Source organism: Equus caballus, chromosome 9 (genome assembly GCF_041296265.1).
Source record: "Equus caballus isolate H_3958 breed thoroughbred chromosome 9, TB-T2T, whole genome shotgun sequence".
Taxonomy (NCBI): Eukaryota; Metazoa; Chordata; class Mammalia; order Perissodactyla; family Equidae; genus Equus; species Equus caballus.
This window is the reverse complement of record NC_091692.1, coordinates 26683132-26697018: the sequence shown is the minus strand read 5'-3', so window position 1 is coordinate 26697018 and position 13887 is coordinate 26683132. Positions and strand designations below refer to the sequence as shown.

General features: G+C 36.8%; 1 protein-coding gene across 1 annotated transcript in view; it reads right to left on the bottom strand.

Annotated features, from left to right (window-relative positions):
• The window catches only part of BPNT2 (3'(2'), 5'-bisphosphate nucleotidase 2), a 37763-nt gene that overhangs the window by 8793 nt on the left and 15083 nt on the right, over positions 1-13887 (bottom strand). Inside the window, exons 2-3 of the mRNA XM_023648570.2 lie at positions 10084-10246; positions 8630-8725 (exon numbers count right to left, since the gene is read on the bottom strand). Coding sequence (XP_023504338.1) covers positions 8630-8725; positions 10084-10246 — 259 coding nt within the window. The remainder of the gene's footprint in view (positions 1-8629; positions 8726-10083; positions 10247-13887) is intronic.

Genomic DNA, 13887 nt, shown 5'->3' with positions numbered 1-13887 from the left:
CAAAGAGAGAAAATACAAACACCCTTAATCAATACCTAATGAATAAGTAGGATACACAGGCTAGCTATAAACACAAATTTATGAGAAGGAAAGGGAGTCAATAGCAAAGATCAGCAGAATAAGTACCGCAGCCAACCCCAACGTGAGGAAGGCAGCAGGAGCTTCACAGAAGTACCAAGAGGTCAGAGGACTCTCGGTGATGGGAGAAGCCAGATAACATCAGGCAGGATTTCTTCCCAGAAGGAAAAGATTCCATCTAAAACAAGAACTACTGAAAGTAGGTCTGAAACTTGGCAACAGAGCAGTGAGAAGAGGCTCGGAAAATACATGGAATAAAAACTGTAGTCTTGAGAACACAATGGACGATGTATGACATCTTTGAGGACGTCTCTCCAAAAGAGAAACAATTTGGAAGACAGTAAACAGAACCAAAGAGAAAGAAGGGGTTTGAAGATATGGGTGCTACTGAAACAAGACAGGATCAAACAAGAAAGAAGAAATGTGAAAACAAAAAAAGGTGCCTGATAATAAAGATAATGTCTTCCTCACGCTAACAGAAAAGAAAGCACCTGAACTGAGAATCATCCAAAGTCCTTTTCTGCCACCACCCTCGCACCAATTCTACAGTAGCTGGCCCAAATATGAACAAGAAATATAAAACTGCAATGTCCATTGAAAAACATGAAGAAAACACAGGGAATGAAGATTAAAACATTTCAAGCTACTTAAAAAATTTCTACAGACGAAAACTATAAGACAACATTCCAAAATGATTAAAAACATATAAGCAACAAAAAATGAAAAGAACACTATGAAATACAAAAATCCAAGAACTCAGAAAAGGTGGATAAACAATAGGAAGATATGAAATGGGAACTCACATAACACAAGAAAGAAACTGAAAAAAAAAAGGACAAAAATCACTGAAGACTTAGCATTAAATCACATGATATACAAAGGACAAACGTATGTCCAAAAAGTATAGCAAGCAACGAGAAAAGCAGAAAATAAGTGAAATAAGTAAACGGATAAAGGACCAGAGAGAAACTAGATAGAGAAGCCAGTGAAAGAAAAGTCAACATACATATATTAGGAGTCTCTGAAAAAGAAAAGCAAAATAATGAAATACAACTAATCTTTAAAATTATGACTCAAGAAAATGTCCCTGAAATAAAAGAGGACCTAAATGTCCACACTGAGAGATATACTATGACATATTATGTAGACATCTGCCCAGAATGCCAACTCTGAATCTGAGATATAGTTCTACTATTAGACTTTAAAGTTCTTTGGCACTCCAAGCAAAAAGACCAAACCACTTACAAAGGAAAGAAAATCAGGTTATCAGCCTTATTATTATTGCCAACAAGATTCAATGTGTGCCTTCACAGGTATCACAGCAGTTAAACAGTTTTTACCAGTTAACCAAGAAAAAAGGTGTATAGTGGGTTGAATGGTCCCTTACTGAAATTCATGTCTACCCAGAATCTTCAGAATGTGACCCCATTTGGAAATAGGGTCTTTGCAGCCGTAATTAAAGCTGAGGTCATTCTGGATTAGACTGTACCCTAAATTCAATGACTGGTGTCCCTATAAGGAGACACAGAAACACACAGACAAAGTGAGTGAAGACAGAGGCATGGATTGCAGTGATGTGTCTACAAACCAAAGAACAGCAAGGAATGCCTGGAGCCACCAGAAGCTGGAAGAGGCAAGGAAGGATTGTTCCAATGAGCCTCCAAAGGGAGCACAACACTGCTGACATGTTGATATCAGACTTTCGGCCTTTAGAACTACCAGAAAACAAGTTTCTGCTGTTCTAAGCCACCGAGGTTGTGGTAATTTGTCATAGCAGCCCTAGGAAATGAATATAATGTGAACCAAAGATTTTATAACTAGCCAAGGTCTTTCAAGAATCAAGGTTATAGAAAACGCTTTTAACATGTAAGAACTCAGGTAATATCACATCCATGAGCAAGCTCTTCTGAAGTAATCTATTAGGGGATAAGTTTTATCCAACCAAGGGATGATCGAGGAAATCTCAGCAAAAGCACCAGTGGTTAGCACTGAATAAATTTAACTGTGGATTTAAGAGGAAATCAAAAATAGGAATAAAGGTGGAAGAATAAAGGTAAATAAATGTTATCTCATAGTTGATTGGTGACAAAGGATTCCACTTAAATCTGAAGAGCTGAACAGTAGAGTAGAAAGATAAACATCCAAAAAGACCTGATTCACTAAAATGGGGCAGTGGTCAAGAAGGAGGCTAAAATAAGCTAATTTAATTGTTACTCACAGGAGAGAACCAACAGATGATACTTAAAGAAAAGGACCATATAATGATATCTACAGAATCTTACTAAAGGTGTTAGTAAAAGTGAGCAAGAAAAGGAACAAATTTAACTTAAAAAATAATAACTGCAGTTTGAATCACATTGAATATGTAAAAATCTATGAGATCATAAGGATATTCAAAGGTGAATATTATCCAACACCCCCCCCGACCCCCCCAAAAATAACAGCTACTCGCACGGGAGGTAGTTTTTACTCTAATGCCTTACTTGAAAATTGGTAAAGGAAGAGCTAAATATTTTCCTGTCTTTCTAGTAGGAACTACATTTCAGGATAAATAACTAACTCCAGTTGATGAAGAAACTTCTCTACAGAATTCCAACTAACATACATAGAAAAAAACAAGAGAATTAGAAAATCCCATTTTACATGTTTAATAGATCTTAAAACTATTAAGTAAAAGATTTAACAGAATCTCAATCTCAAATGGTGTCACAATATCTCTCCAGATTACCTGCTGGCAACAAGAGAATCAAAATAATTTTTGTAACAGAGATCTGGTCATGACCACCTTAACCATCTTAAGCACCATTAACAGTGAGATGAGATACTATAAGTCACGTAATACGATGCAGTAACAAGTACATTAAGAAGGTCTACAATGTACTCTTGACAAAAATGCTTAACTTAATCCAATCAAGGCTTCACATCTAATTCACCCTTTATAAGAAAAAGAAGATGTAAAAATACACAAGTCAAACAATACCCTGAGGCAATATTAGAAGAATCCAAAAGGCAGGACATTCTATCACAACTGACCTGGTCAATGTCATGGGGAAAAAGGAGCCTGGAGATTATTTTAGATTAAGAGAATTTAACATAGCGACCCAACAACCAAAAGAAATGCTTGCCACTTGACTGGATCTTGGTTTGAAGTAACTAGTTGTAAAATCCACTTTAGAAACAACTGGGGGAAACATACTTACATTCACAATGGATCAATTAGGGAATAATTGTTAATTTTATTATTATATTAATAGTACCGTTCTTGTGTAGAATATATGTCCTTTTTAGAGATGCATACTGAAATATATAGGGGTAAAATGTAATGATCTTCGAAATTTTCTTTAAAGTAAATAAGCAAAAAAAGAAGCAAATATATAAAAATGTTAACTGTTAAATCTAGTTAAATCTAGATGAAGGAATATATAGATATTCATTATAATTTTATGTTTGTTTCAAATTATTCATAATATAAGTAAAAAAAAGTAATGAGAAAAAGGAAAAATCACAAGTAATCCTCCAAATTCTTTTTAGAAATGATCAAAAACCATGGTTTTACTAAGAAGTGAATTTACAATGCTCTATCTCTAGAGGTCAGTATTGCATAAGACAATAAAGACAGCATATCTCAGTAGATAGTACAAGAATAATTTTAGATAACAACTAAGTTAATATTTTTTATAGAATATTTTATGTTACATAAACTCAATACATTCAGCAAGACACGTATATGGACAAAATTATTTCAAGCACCTTAAAAAATACAGTAGGTGCTTAAATAAATGTAAGTGATTGATGAGGAGGAGGAGGTAACAGAGATAAGGGAAAACAGCAGTTAACAATGTTTTTATTCTGTCTGCAAGATATGCCAAAAATAGTCCAGCAGGAAACAAAAAGTGGTTGGTACTTGGCTACACAGACTTCAAACATTATAACATTTCTAATAGCTCCAAATTTCCACTGAGTGGATACACTACACTTACTCATACATTTATACGTTACTTCATTAAAATACTATTCAAGTATCTCTTGCTTCTTAGAATTTCAAACTCAGTGAATTAATTCTAAGTCTGATAAGAATTTTGAGCAGCTTTGCTCTAACTGCTGCCAACAACAATATCTAGCTCCCATGACAGTCAAGCATAGCTAAATTCTGGTAAACATACAAACTTGACAGTTGGCACTCTTCAACAGCAATATACGGTCTGGGTCTGAAAATAACAATCTAAAAAGAGGACACAAGGCAAACAAACCATTGATCCAGGAATGGAAGGTCAAACCACGCCTAATTAAGGACTCATTGACTCTGTTGGAATGTTTGCTGACTAGCAAGCACCTTATATTCTAACAACCTGGGCAGTCACGTCAGCTGCATCACATAAGAACAGGGTATTTTATTACTAACTTAAAAAGACATTTGTGGAACATAACTTGCTCCTAAATTAGAGACTTTTGGCTTTTTTATTTTCAGGGAGGTAAGCTCATGAGGGAGAAATACATATTCTTGTGGAATAAAGAATTTAGAAAACGGGCATTTTATTATCCCTACTGTCCCCCTCTAAAACGAACAGACATGGAAACTAGGGCCCAAAGAATGTGAATCTATTTGCCTATCTGGTATCAATTTCTTCTGGATTTCCTTTATTATGGTTCCAATTCTCTTCAGAGTTGCAGGCTCTGTTGGCAGCTAAGGGTGCCATGTAACATCTGGCCAATGAGATGAAGCAGAGGGCTTCTAGTCATTCTTTCTTGATACAAAGAATATCCGGGATAGAGCTCTTGTCCTCCTTCTTTCCCCTTTCTTCCTGCCTAGAACAGAGCCATGGCTAACTCGAAGCACCCAATTTTGTAAGCAGGCAAACAAAAAGTCACCTTCTACGACAAAAAGCAAAGAGAGGAGTCAGGTCCATAACAGTATCATAAAATGACTGAACCACCCCTACTTTTTGGCTGTCCTATTAGGTGAGAAAAATAAAGCCCCTACTTGTTTAACCACTGTAATCAGTTTTACTTTATATACAGCTAAATGCAATCCTAACTGATATGGAAGAGGCAATAAGGGACATTGCCAAAAGAATAAGGGGGGGGGGGGGCCTCAAAGACTTAAGCCCTGTACTTTTATATATCCGTTTTCTCTTTTTTATTAAAAAAAGTCATTTTAACTCCTGCTTTATATTCTTTCCAGAGTTATTTGGAGGCTGAGTGAATTTATGTCAATACACTTCAGAAACTATGAAAACACTAAACAAATGCAAGATACTAGCAAGGAATGATTAGCTCTTGCAGTAACATTGTGAACTGTATGTTTTTATAAGAGCTGCTAAGCCCCTTTCCTCATCCACAAAAAGATAGTAACAACATTTTTCCTTGTCACACAGAGTTATCTATCAAAAGGTTCAAATGAGATAACACTAAAGTAAACATTATATATTATTATGAAAGTGGTGTGATAAACTGATTTGCATAAAATTCCTGGGGTTGATTCCTTCTCTAATTTAGCTGGATGACCTTGAGGAATGAATCAAATTTCTGAGTCTCACTTTCTCACCTGTAAGAGGGAGTATTAATGGTAATTTTGTCCCTCCCTCACGAGCTATACTAAGTGTAGCAGTACTGCTAGATTATACTCCAATATCCACTTTCCCTATTTTCCCTGAGTGACAGAATTCCTGAATTTTAGCTTGGATGGCCACTGAAAATAAAGACTACATTTCTTAGCCTCCCATGTGGCTGAGTTCTAGCTATGTTTTGATCAATGGATGTGAGCTGAAGTGATGCGTGCGACTTACGGGTCAAACCTTTAGTGGGAAACATCTTCCATGTCTCCCTTTTTACCCTCTCCACTGGTAGAATGTGGATGAACCAGTGAGCCATCATCACTCACACAGAGGAGGGTAACAAACTTTAGCATAGCAAAGTAGGAGAGGGAATGGCCTCTGTGCCAGGTACCAGGGAGCTGCCATGGCAACCCTGGCCTGCTTACATATAGGCTGCTACAGAAGAGAGAAAAATAAACTCTTTTGTTCAACCTCCTGTATTTTGGTGCATATTACAGCAGCCTAACCTGTATCCTAACTAATTCAGTAAGAACTAAACATGTGAAAGCAATCCATAAACCATAAGGCAATTATGTAACTAATATTAAGGCACATTATCACAGTAATGGCATAAACCTTTTGTAGCTCATCAAATTGTCAACTTTAAAAACTATCTGAATTATGAAAATGAGATTAAAGCCCAGACAATACAAAGCAGATTTGATTTTGAAATGTAGAACCAACTCTCAAATACATGTTTAGCCTAACTCAGAGCAGCTAGAATTTGGGATACAAGGTTATTCTCAAAGCAAATGAATTTAGAGTAATCAAAAATAAACCGTGTGTCTATTTCTCTCCACTTGACAGACAGCCCTATAATGCACTGTCAGCCACACCACTGAGACACAATGGAGAAGGCTGGAGTAAATGATAGAACTGTATGGACGCCAGGTGCATCAGTTTCCCAGGGCTGCCGTAACAAATTACCACAAACTCAGAGGCTTACAGTAAGATAAATTTTTCTTTTTTTTTTTGCTTTTTTCTCCCCAAATCCCCCCAGTATATAGTTGCATATTTTAGTTGAGGGTCCTTCTATTTGTGGCATGAGAAATTTCTTTTCTCATAGCCTGGAAGCCAAAGGTCCAAAATCAAGATATTGGCAAGATTTGTGCCTTCTGGAAGCTCTAAGGAGAATCCGTTCCATGTCTCTCTCCTAGCCTCTGGTGGCTGCTGGCAATCTTTGATATTCTCTGGCTTATATTGCAACACTCCAACCTCTGCCTCCACCTTCACATTGTCTTATCCTCTTGCTGTCTGTATATGCTGTTTCTTCTAAGGAGACTCTCATTGGTTTAAAGGCCCACCCTACTCCAGGATGATCTCATCTTGATACTTCCCTTAATTACATCTGCAAAGACCTTATTTTCAAATAAGGTCACATTCTAAAGTTCCAGGTTGTTATGGTTGAATTGTGTTCCCTCAAAAGATATGTTGAAGTCCTAACCCCCAGTACCTCAGAATGTGACCTTATTTGGAAATAGGGTCATTGCAGATGTAATTAGTTAAGATGAGGTCATGCTGGAGTAGAGTGGACTCTTAATCCAATATGACTGGTGTCTTTATAAAAAGAGAAGAGATACAGTGACAGCGACATAAGGAGAATGCCATGAGATGATGGAGGCAGAGATTGGAGTGATGTGTTTACAAGCCAAGGAACACCATGGATTGCTGGCAAACTACCAGAAGCTAAGAGAAAAACATGGAAGGATTCTCCCCTACAGGTTTCAGAGAGAGCATGGCACTGCCAACTCCCTGATTTTGGACTTCTGGCTTCCAAAACTGTGAAAGACTACGTACCTGTTGTTTAAAGACACATGGTTTGTGGGGTTTTTTATGGCAGAACTAGGAAACTAATTGAGGGGTGGATGTGAATTTGAGGATGACATTATTCAACCCACTGCACCTGGTCATTAAGGCTGCTTTCATCACTGGCAAAGTGGATACTGTCACCATCAAGAACCACATCATCTTAAAGAATAGTGGAGCCAAAAGGGTCTTAATCCCTGTCCCGTGTTTTTCATGGGAGTTACCACAAAGTATGCCTACTCCTTTCAGACTGTCAGCAATATTGCTTACACCATTGTTTCCCTCAACTTCTCCACCATGAGAACTCATGGTGTCATTGTAGACTTGTGACACAGTCCATGCCATCACTCCTACCCAGGAGACCATGGCTAGCCTCTCTGGTAGACCGTGGCATTATGGTTGCAGTGATACCAAAATGTCAACCCAGCATCCATTAGCACTGGCAAGGCTTTGGGTAAGGTGATTCCTGAGCTGAATGGGAAGCTTTGGCATGGCCTTCCATACTCTCACTCCCAACACGGCTGTCATAGATCTGACCTGCCATCTGGAGGAAGCTAACAAATATGCCTGCATCAAGAAGGTGGGAACTCAATGGTCCGAAGGAACTCTGAAGGACATCCAGGGCTAAAGAGAGATTAGCCTAATTATTGAGACTTTCACAGTAACATCATCCATTTTTGATGCTAAGGTTGGCATTGCCCTTAACCACCACAATATACCCTTAACCACCATAATATAAAACTCATTTCCTCATATGACAACAGCTTTGGCTAATGACACTTCACGGTGGACTTCGGAATCCACACAGAATGTATAAGAGCCCTGGACCTTTTCCCCAGCAACAGCATGTGTGAAACCGAGAGGAGCCCAGCTGCTAGGGAGTCTGTGCCCACCTGTATTCCCCAAACACTAAGAATCTCTCATCTTCATTCGACACAGTTTCTATCCTTTAAAGAAAGTTTAGAAAGCTCTGCTTTGTAATGTATCATCAGTACCAACAATAAAATCCTCATTGTATCCAGTGAAGGGGTGAGGTAGGGTAGGGGATTAACTTTAATAAATACTGATCTTAGCTGAGATTCTGACAGGACAGTAAGTACAAGAGATAAATGAGTTAATAACATTAACGCTTGCTCTAGCATATTTCTTACCTGTATATTTAGAAAATGGCTTATGTATTACTCCTAGCACAGGTTTACCATTTACAGCCACACACACCATAGTAGTGACATACTTTCGAAGATCCTCTATGAGAAAAGAAAACCAAAAACACAATTGTCAAAGTAACATATAAATTCCGGATACAATGTTATATTTTATTTCACTAACAATTTATCTATACAAAATGTCTTATCTTGGTCAACAATCCCCTCAGACAAAGAGAGTCTAGCAATGAGAGCCACTTCAAGGGAGTAGTTGAGTTTTGGTTTTGTAAGCAGATTATCTGGGTTATTTTCCCAACCCACCATTTTATCAGCTGCCTGTCTCTGTACAAATTACTTAAATTCAGTTTCCTCATCTGTGAAATACAGACACTAATTAACTACCCATTTTAGGTATAAATTAACTAATTTTTAATTTTAGGATTAAATTTAAAAATCAAGTTCAGTACTTAGAATAGTCCCTGCATAAGGGATGCACTCACTAAATATTATCACTACCATATGATCAGGCCAATCTCAGCTTAGAAAAAACTTTTTAAATCAACAAACCCCTCAATATTCCATATTTCTATTATCTACTCCTGTAAAATATTGTTTCATAATTTCAGTTACTATTAGATACACACAGCTAGTGCCTTCTCTCTGATCTCCAAATAGTTACCTATTGAGTGTCTATTATGGGCCAAGCTCAGTGCTTAAGCGTGAAAATACAAAGGTAAGAAAACAGAAGCTCCCACATTCAGAGAACTTACCATCTCGAAGGAGGACAAATATACAAGCAACCAACTTTAACATATACACCAAGAGAACAGAGAAAAAGTAGGAATTAGGTCATTCTGGGTAAGAAACAAAGCATGTGAGAGGATCCACAGAAATGAAACCTGAGCTAGAACCAGGTAAAAAGAATGAAAATAGGAGGTGGGGAAGTAATTCTCTGATTTGCTACTTACTCGCTCTCTGGGTACCTAGGATTTACTATTTTGAATTCCAAGGAGAGACGTACATGCAATAAAACCTAAATTCCCACTATCACAGGTAAATATTGTATTCTGGCTATATAAATAAAGACCTCAATAATATACACCTCAATATACAAGTAAACACCTCAATAAACAGATATCTAACAGGAACCATTTTGTTGGTGTGACTGATAAAAACCTCCCTTCACTGAAGAATCAGTGACACAGTGAGTCACTATCACCCACAGGAGTACACAGAGTGGTTTGGGCAGAGGTTGGGAAGGGGAGTTGATAGTAACCAATCCAGTCCAGATGTTTCATACCACACTGCATCAATTCAGCTCTGTCTTATAATCTACTTAGAAGAGTTGCCTTAGATTGGTAAAATGCCTACTACCATGTATATACCACCTGCCCTAGTTCTGGTTCTCTAATAAATAATGGCAATCTGAAGTTAGAGATCAATTTTAATTTTAGAATTACCTGTATATTCCTGTGTAGCATCAAGTGGGTCGATCCACACAGTAACACTTTCCGCTGGTACCTCTTTAGGGGCGGCTATTTCCTTCAGGATGTCCTCAGGAATCTTACGATCCCATAAGATAACCTCCTGATCAGTTGCATCCACGTGTTCCTCAGTATTTATCTGCACCAAAAATAGTTGACAGTTAAAAAATTTAAAAAGAAAAAATAACTACCTGAGAAAACACAAAAGAGAAAAACATTTCAGACAAAATCACATAGATTGAAAGTAGGTAAATCGATATTTTCATTTATTTTGAGGCATTTCATTGCAAAATTAAAATATATCGCAAAAGAAATCCCAGGGACATCTTGTCTTTGAGTACTTTCCAATCTAATATTCAAGTTTAGCTTGTTGTCTAAGTAAAAGAGAGAGTCCAAATATAGAGAAACTAAGCATCAAAGAAACAGCTGTTTAAAACTTAATGATATTTATGAAAAATAATAGATCTAAAGTATAAAAATAGACTGGCAATATCTTCAAACACAAGCAACTAGTAAGAGTTAGAAGGAGAAAATAATGGACTTAAAAAGTAATATGCTTTACAAATAGGGAATCTATAAATGCTAAGAGATGTAATGTCCTAGAAAAGTAGTCATCTAAAATATACCTGTGATCAACTGGAAAAAGGAAACCTGGAAATGATGAAACAGATAATAAACCAGATTTTATACAATATAAACAAAGCTGAAGTGAGTAAACAAAAGAGAGAAAAAAGTCAGTCTTCTCTTCATTATACACCAAAGACATGTCACAGGATAAGGAGGTAAAGTCGAATTTTCTACTTTTTATTTACCAGAAAACAAAATTAAAATATAAAATCAATCTGACTAACCATACAGATATGTAAAGGTGTGGGGTGAGTAGAGAACCACCGCTCTGAACAGTGAACTTTTTCATGCATACTTAAAATACATTCTGAGTTACTAGACAATTTAAAAGTAATGTGTTAGAACTGTATTTACTTTTATAAATTAGGACAAGCCAGTGAAGCAAATTTAAGAATTGACTGTACTTTAAGAATTAGGTTAATAACAAACTGACAACTTTATTCAAATACTGCTTTATCAGAAGACTTCCTCTATCAGATCATAATATACACACACAAGAAAAATGTTCCCAAAATGTGGAATTCAATTAGGGACTAACACCTAAGCAGGACAGGCTTTTGGATACTGTGCTTTCTGACAAGCTCTGTTTCTGGGGTAGATCACCAAGTTTATACTGCATATGACACCATGCCCAGACTCCATACTACCGTCTCAGAGCGATTATAACACTGACAATACATGAGTAAAGTCACATAGGATGAAAACCTTGCAACTATCAGTAATCTCTGAAAAGTACTCTGAAATATCCCAAATTGTCACAGAGGTTAAAATAGTAACATTCCAGAAACATTAAGTCATTTAAATCATAAAATAATTTTAGTACAGTGTACAGTAAACATCTAATTTGTTCATTCACTTATTTATTGATTCAGCAAACGTTAACTGACTGCTTACTATATGTAAGACATAGTTTCAGGGCATAATGCACAATGGTGACCAATGTGAGACAAAAATCTCTGTCCTTGTGGAGCTTAGATTCTAGTGAAAGAGATAAACAATAAACAAGATAAATAAGTAAAACATGTATGCTGGATAGTGGTAAGAAAGAGAAAATACAGCAGGGAAGAACAGGAAGAGTGTTGTAGGAGTAGAAGACCAGTTATTCTTTAAGGTAGGGTGGATAGGATTATGCATAATCGCCCAAAACTAGAAACTACCAAATGTCCATCAGCTGTTGAATGAATAAACAAAATGCGGTACATCCATATGCTGGAATATTATTCAGCCATAAAAAGAAATGAACTGATTCATACTAAAGCATGTATGAACCTGAAAAGCATAATGCTGAGTGAAAGAAGCAAGACACAATACACCACATACTGGATGATTCCATTTATGTGAAATGTCTGGAACAGGCAAATCTGTGGAGACAACAGATTAGTGGTTGCCTGGGGCAGGAGGTAGAACAGAGAATAGAAGTAAATGGGCACAGGGATATTATTGGGGTGATGAAAACATTCTAAAACTGATTAATGCTGATGATTGCACAACTTGGCAAATCTACTAAAAATTACTGAATCGGACATTTGAAATGGGCAAATTATATGGTATGTAAAATATGCTGCAATAAAGTTGTTTGGTTTTTTTTTAAAAAAAAAAGTAGCTAGGGAAGCCCTCACTGAAAAGCTGGTATTAGAGTGAAGATCTAAACGAAGTGAACCTACCAGGCATCTAAGGGAAGCATATTCCAGCCCATGGAGTAACAAATGTAAAAGCCCTGAGGTGGGAGTGTGCCTCACGTATTCAGAGCACAGTAAGGAGATAAGCATGGCTAGAGCACAGCCAGCCAAGAAGGAGCTGGAGATGAGGTCTGAGGTCTGAAAGTAATGGGAGCCAGATGGTGAAGGACCCTCCAGGCATGACACAGTCAGTTCCCCTCCACCATACAGAACCTCGATTAACAATGTGGAGAGGGTCCTGGCTACTCCGGAGAGCTAAAGGAGGGTGGGGTTGTGTGGGGAGGTACAAGGATTAGAAAAAGGCAAAATCATAATATGCAACTGATGACTAATTATTGAGAAAATCCAAAAGAACTTGTGAATAAATTATAGAATAACAGAATATAGCAAAGTCACTAGATCAGTAATTATTAATCAACTGCATTTTTATACACCAGCAACAAATATTCAAAATATTTCACACAAAAAAAGGAAACCATTTAAACTAACAACAGAAATAAATTACCTGGAAATAAATGTACTCAAGATGTGCAAAACACTTTGAGAAAATTAAACTATATTAAAAAATATTAATGACAAAAAAATGATAAATATGTCAATTCTCCCATTAAATCTATAGTAAACTTAGTATAGTTTAGTAAATCTATAGTAAACTATAGAGTTAATGCAACTCCAACCAAAATCCCTAAGGGGATTTTTTTGCCCGTTCTTGGAAGTGGGACAAGCCATTTTAAAAACATTTATACGGAAAAGCAAAAAGCCAGGAAGAGCCAAGACATTTTGGGGAGAAGTAAGAAAAAGAATATCATGGTGGGATGACTTTCCTTACCAGATATCAAGATGTATTTTAGTGTTAGAATAATTAAGACTGGCATTGGGGATGTATTTTGGCTTTTCCCCTCCAGCTTCTTTGGGGTATAACTGACAAAGATGTATATATTTAAAGTGTACAATGTGATACCACTTGATATAATTTGATATATGTAGACATCATGAAATGATTACCATAATTAAGTTAATTAATGCATCCATCACCCCATATATTCACTTTTTTCTTTTGTGGTGAGAACACGAGATCAAACTTCAAGCACACAATACAGCATTATTAACCAGTCACCTTGCCGTATATTAGATCCTCAAAACTTATTCACTTTAGTTATATCTGAAAGTTTGTACCCTTTGACCAATCCCTCCCTATTTCCCCCACTCCCTACACTGGCAAGCACCATTCTACTTACTGTTTCTATGAGTTCAATTTTTTTTTTCTTAAGATTCTACATATAAGTGATACCATGCCGCATTTGTCTTTCCCTGTCTGGCTTCTTTCACTTAGCATAACGGCCTCCAGGTTCATCCATGTTGTCTCAAATGGCAGGATTTCCCTCTTTTTAATGAATAACATACCATACACACACACACATATCTTCTTTGATATGGATTGCACTGAATCTGTAGACTGCCTTGGGGACTATGG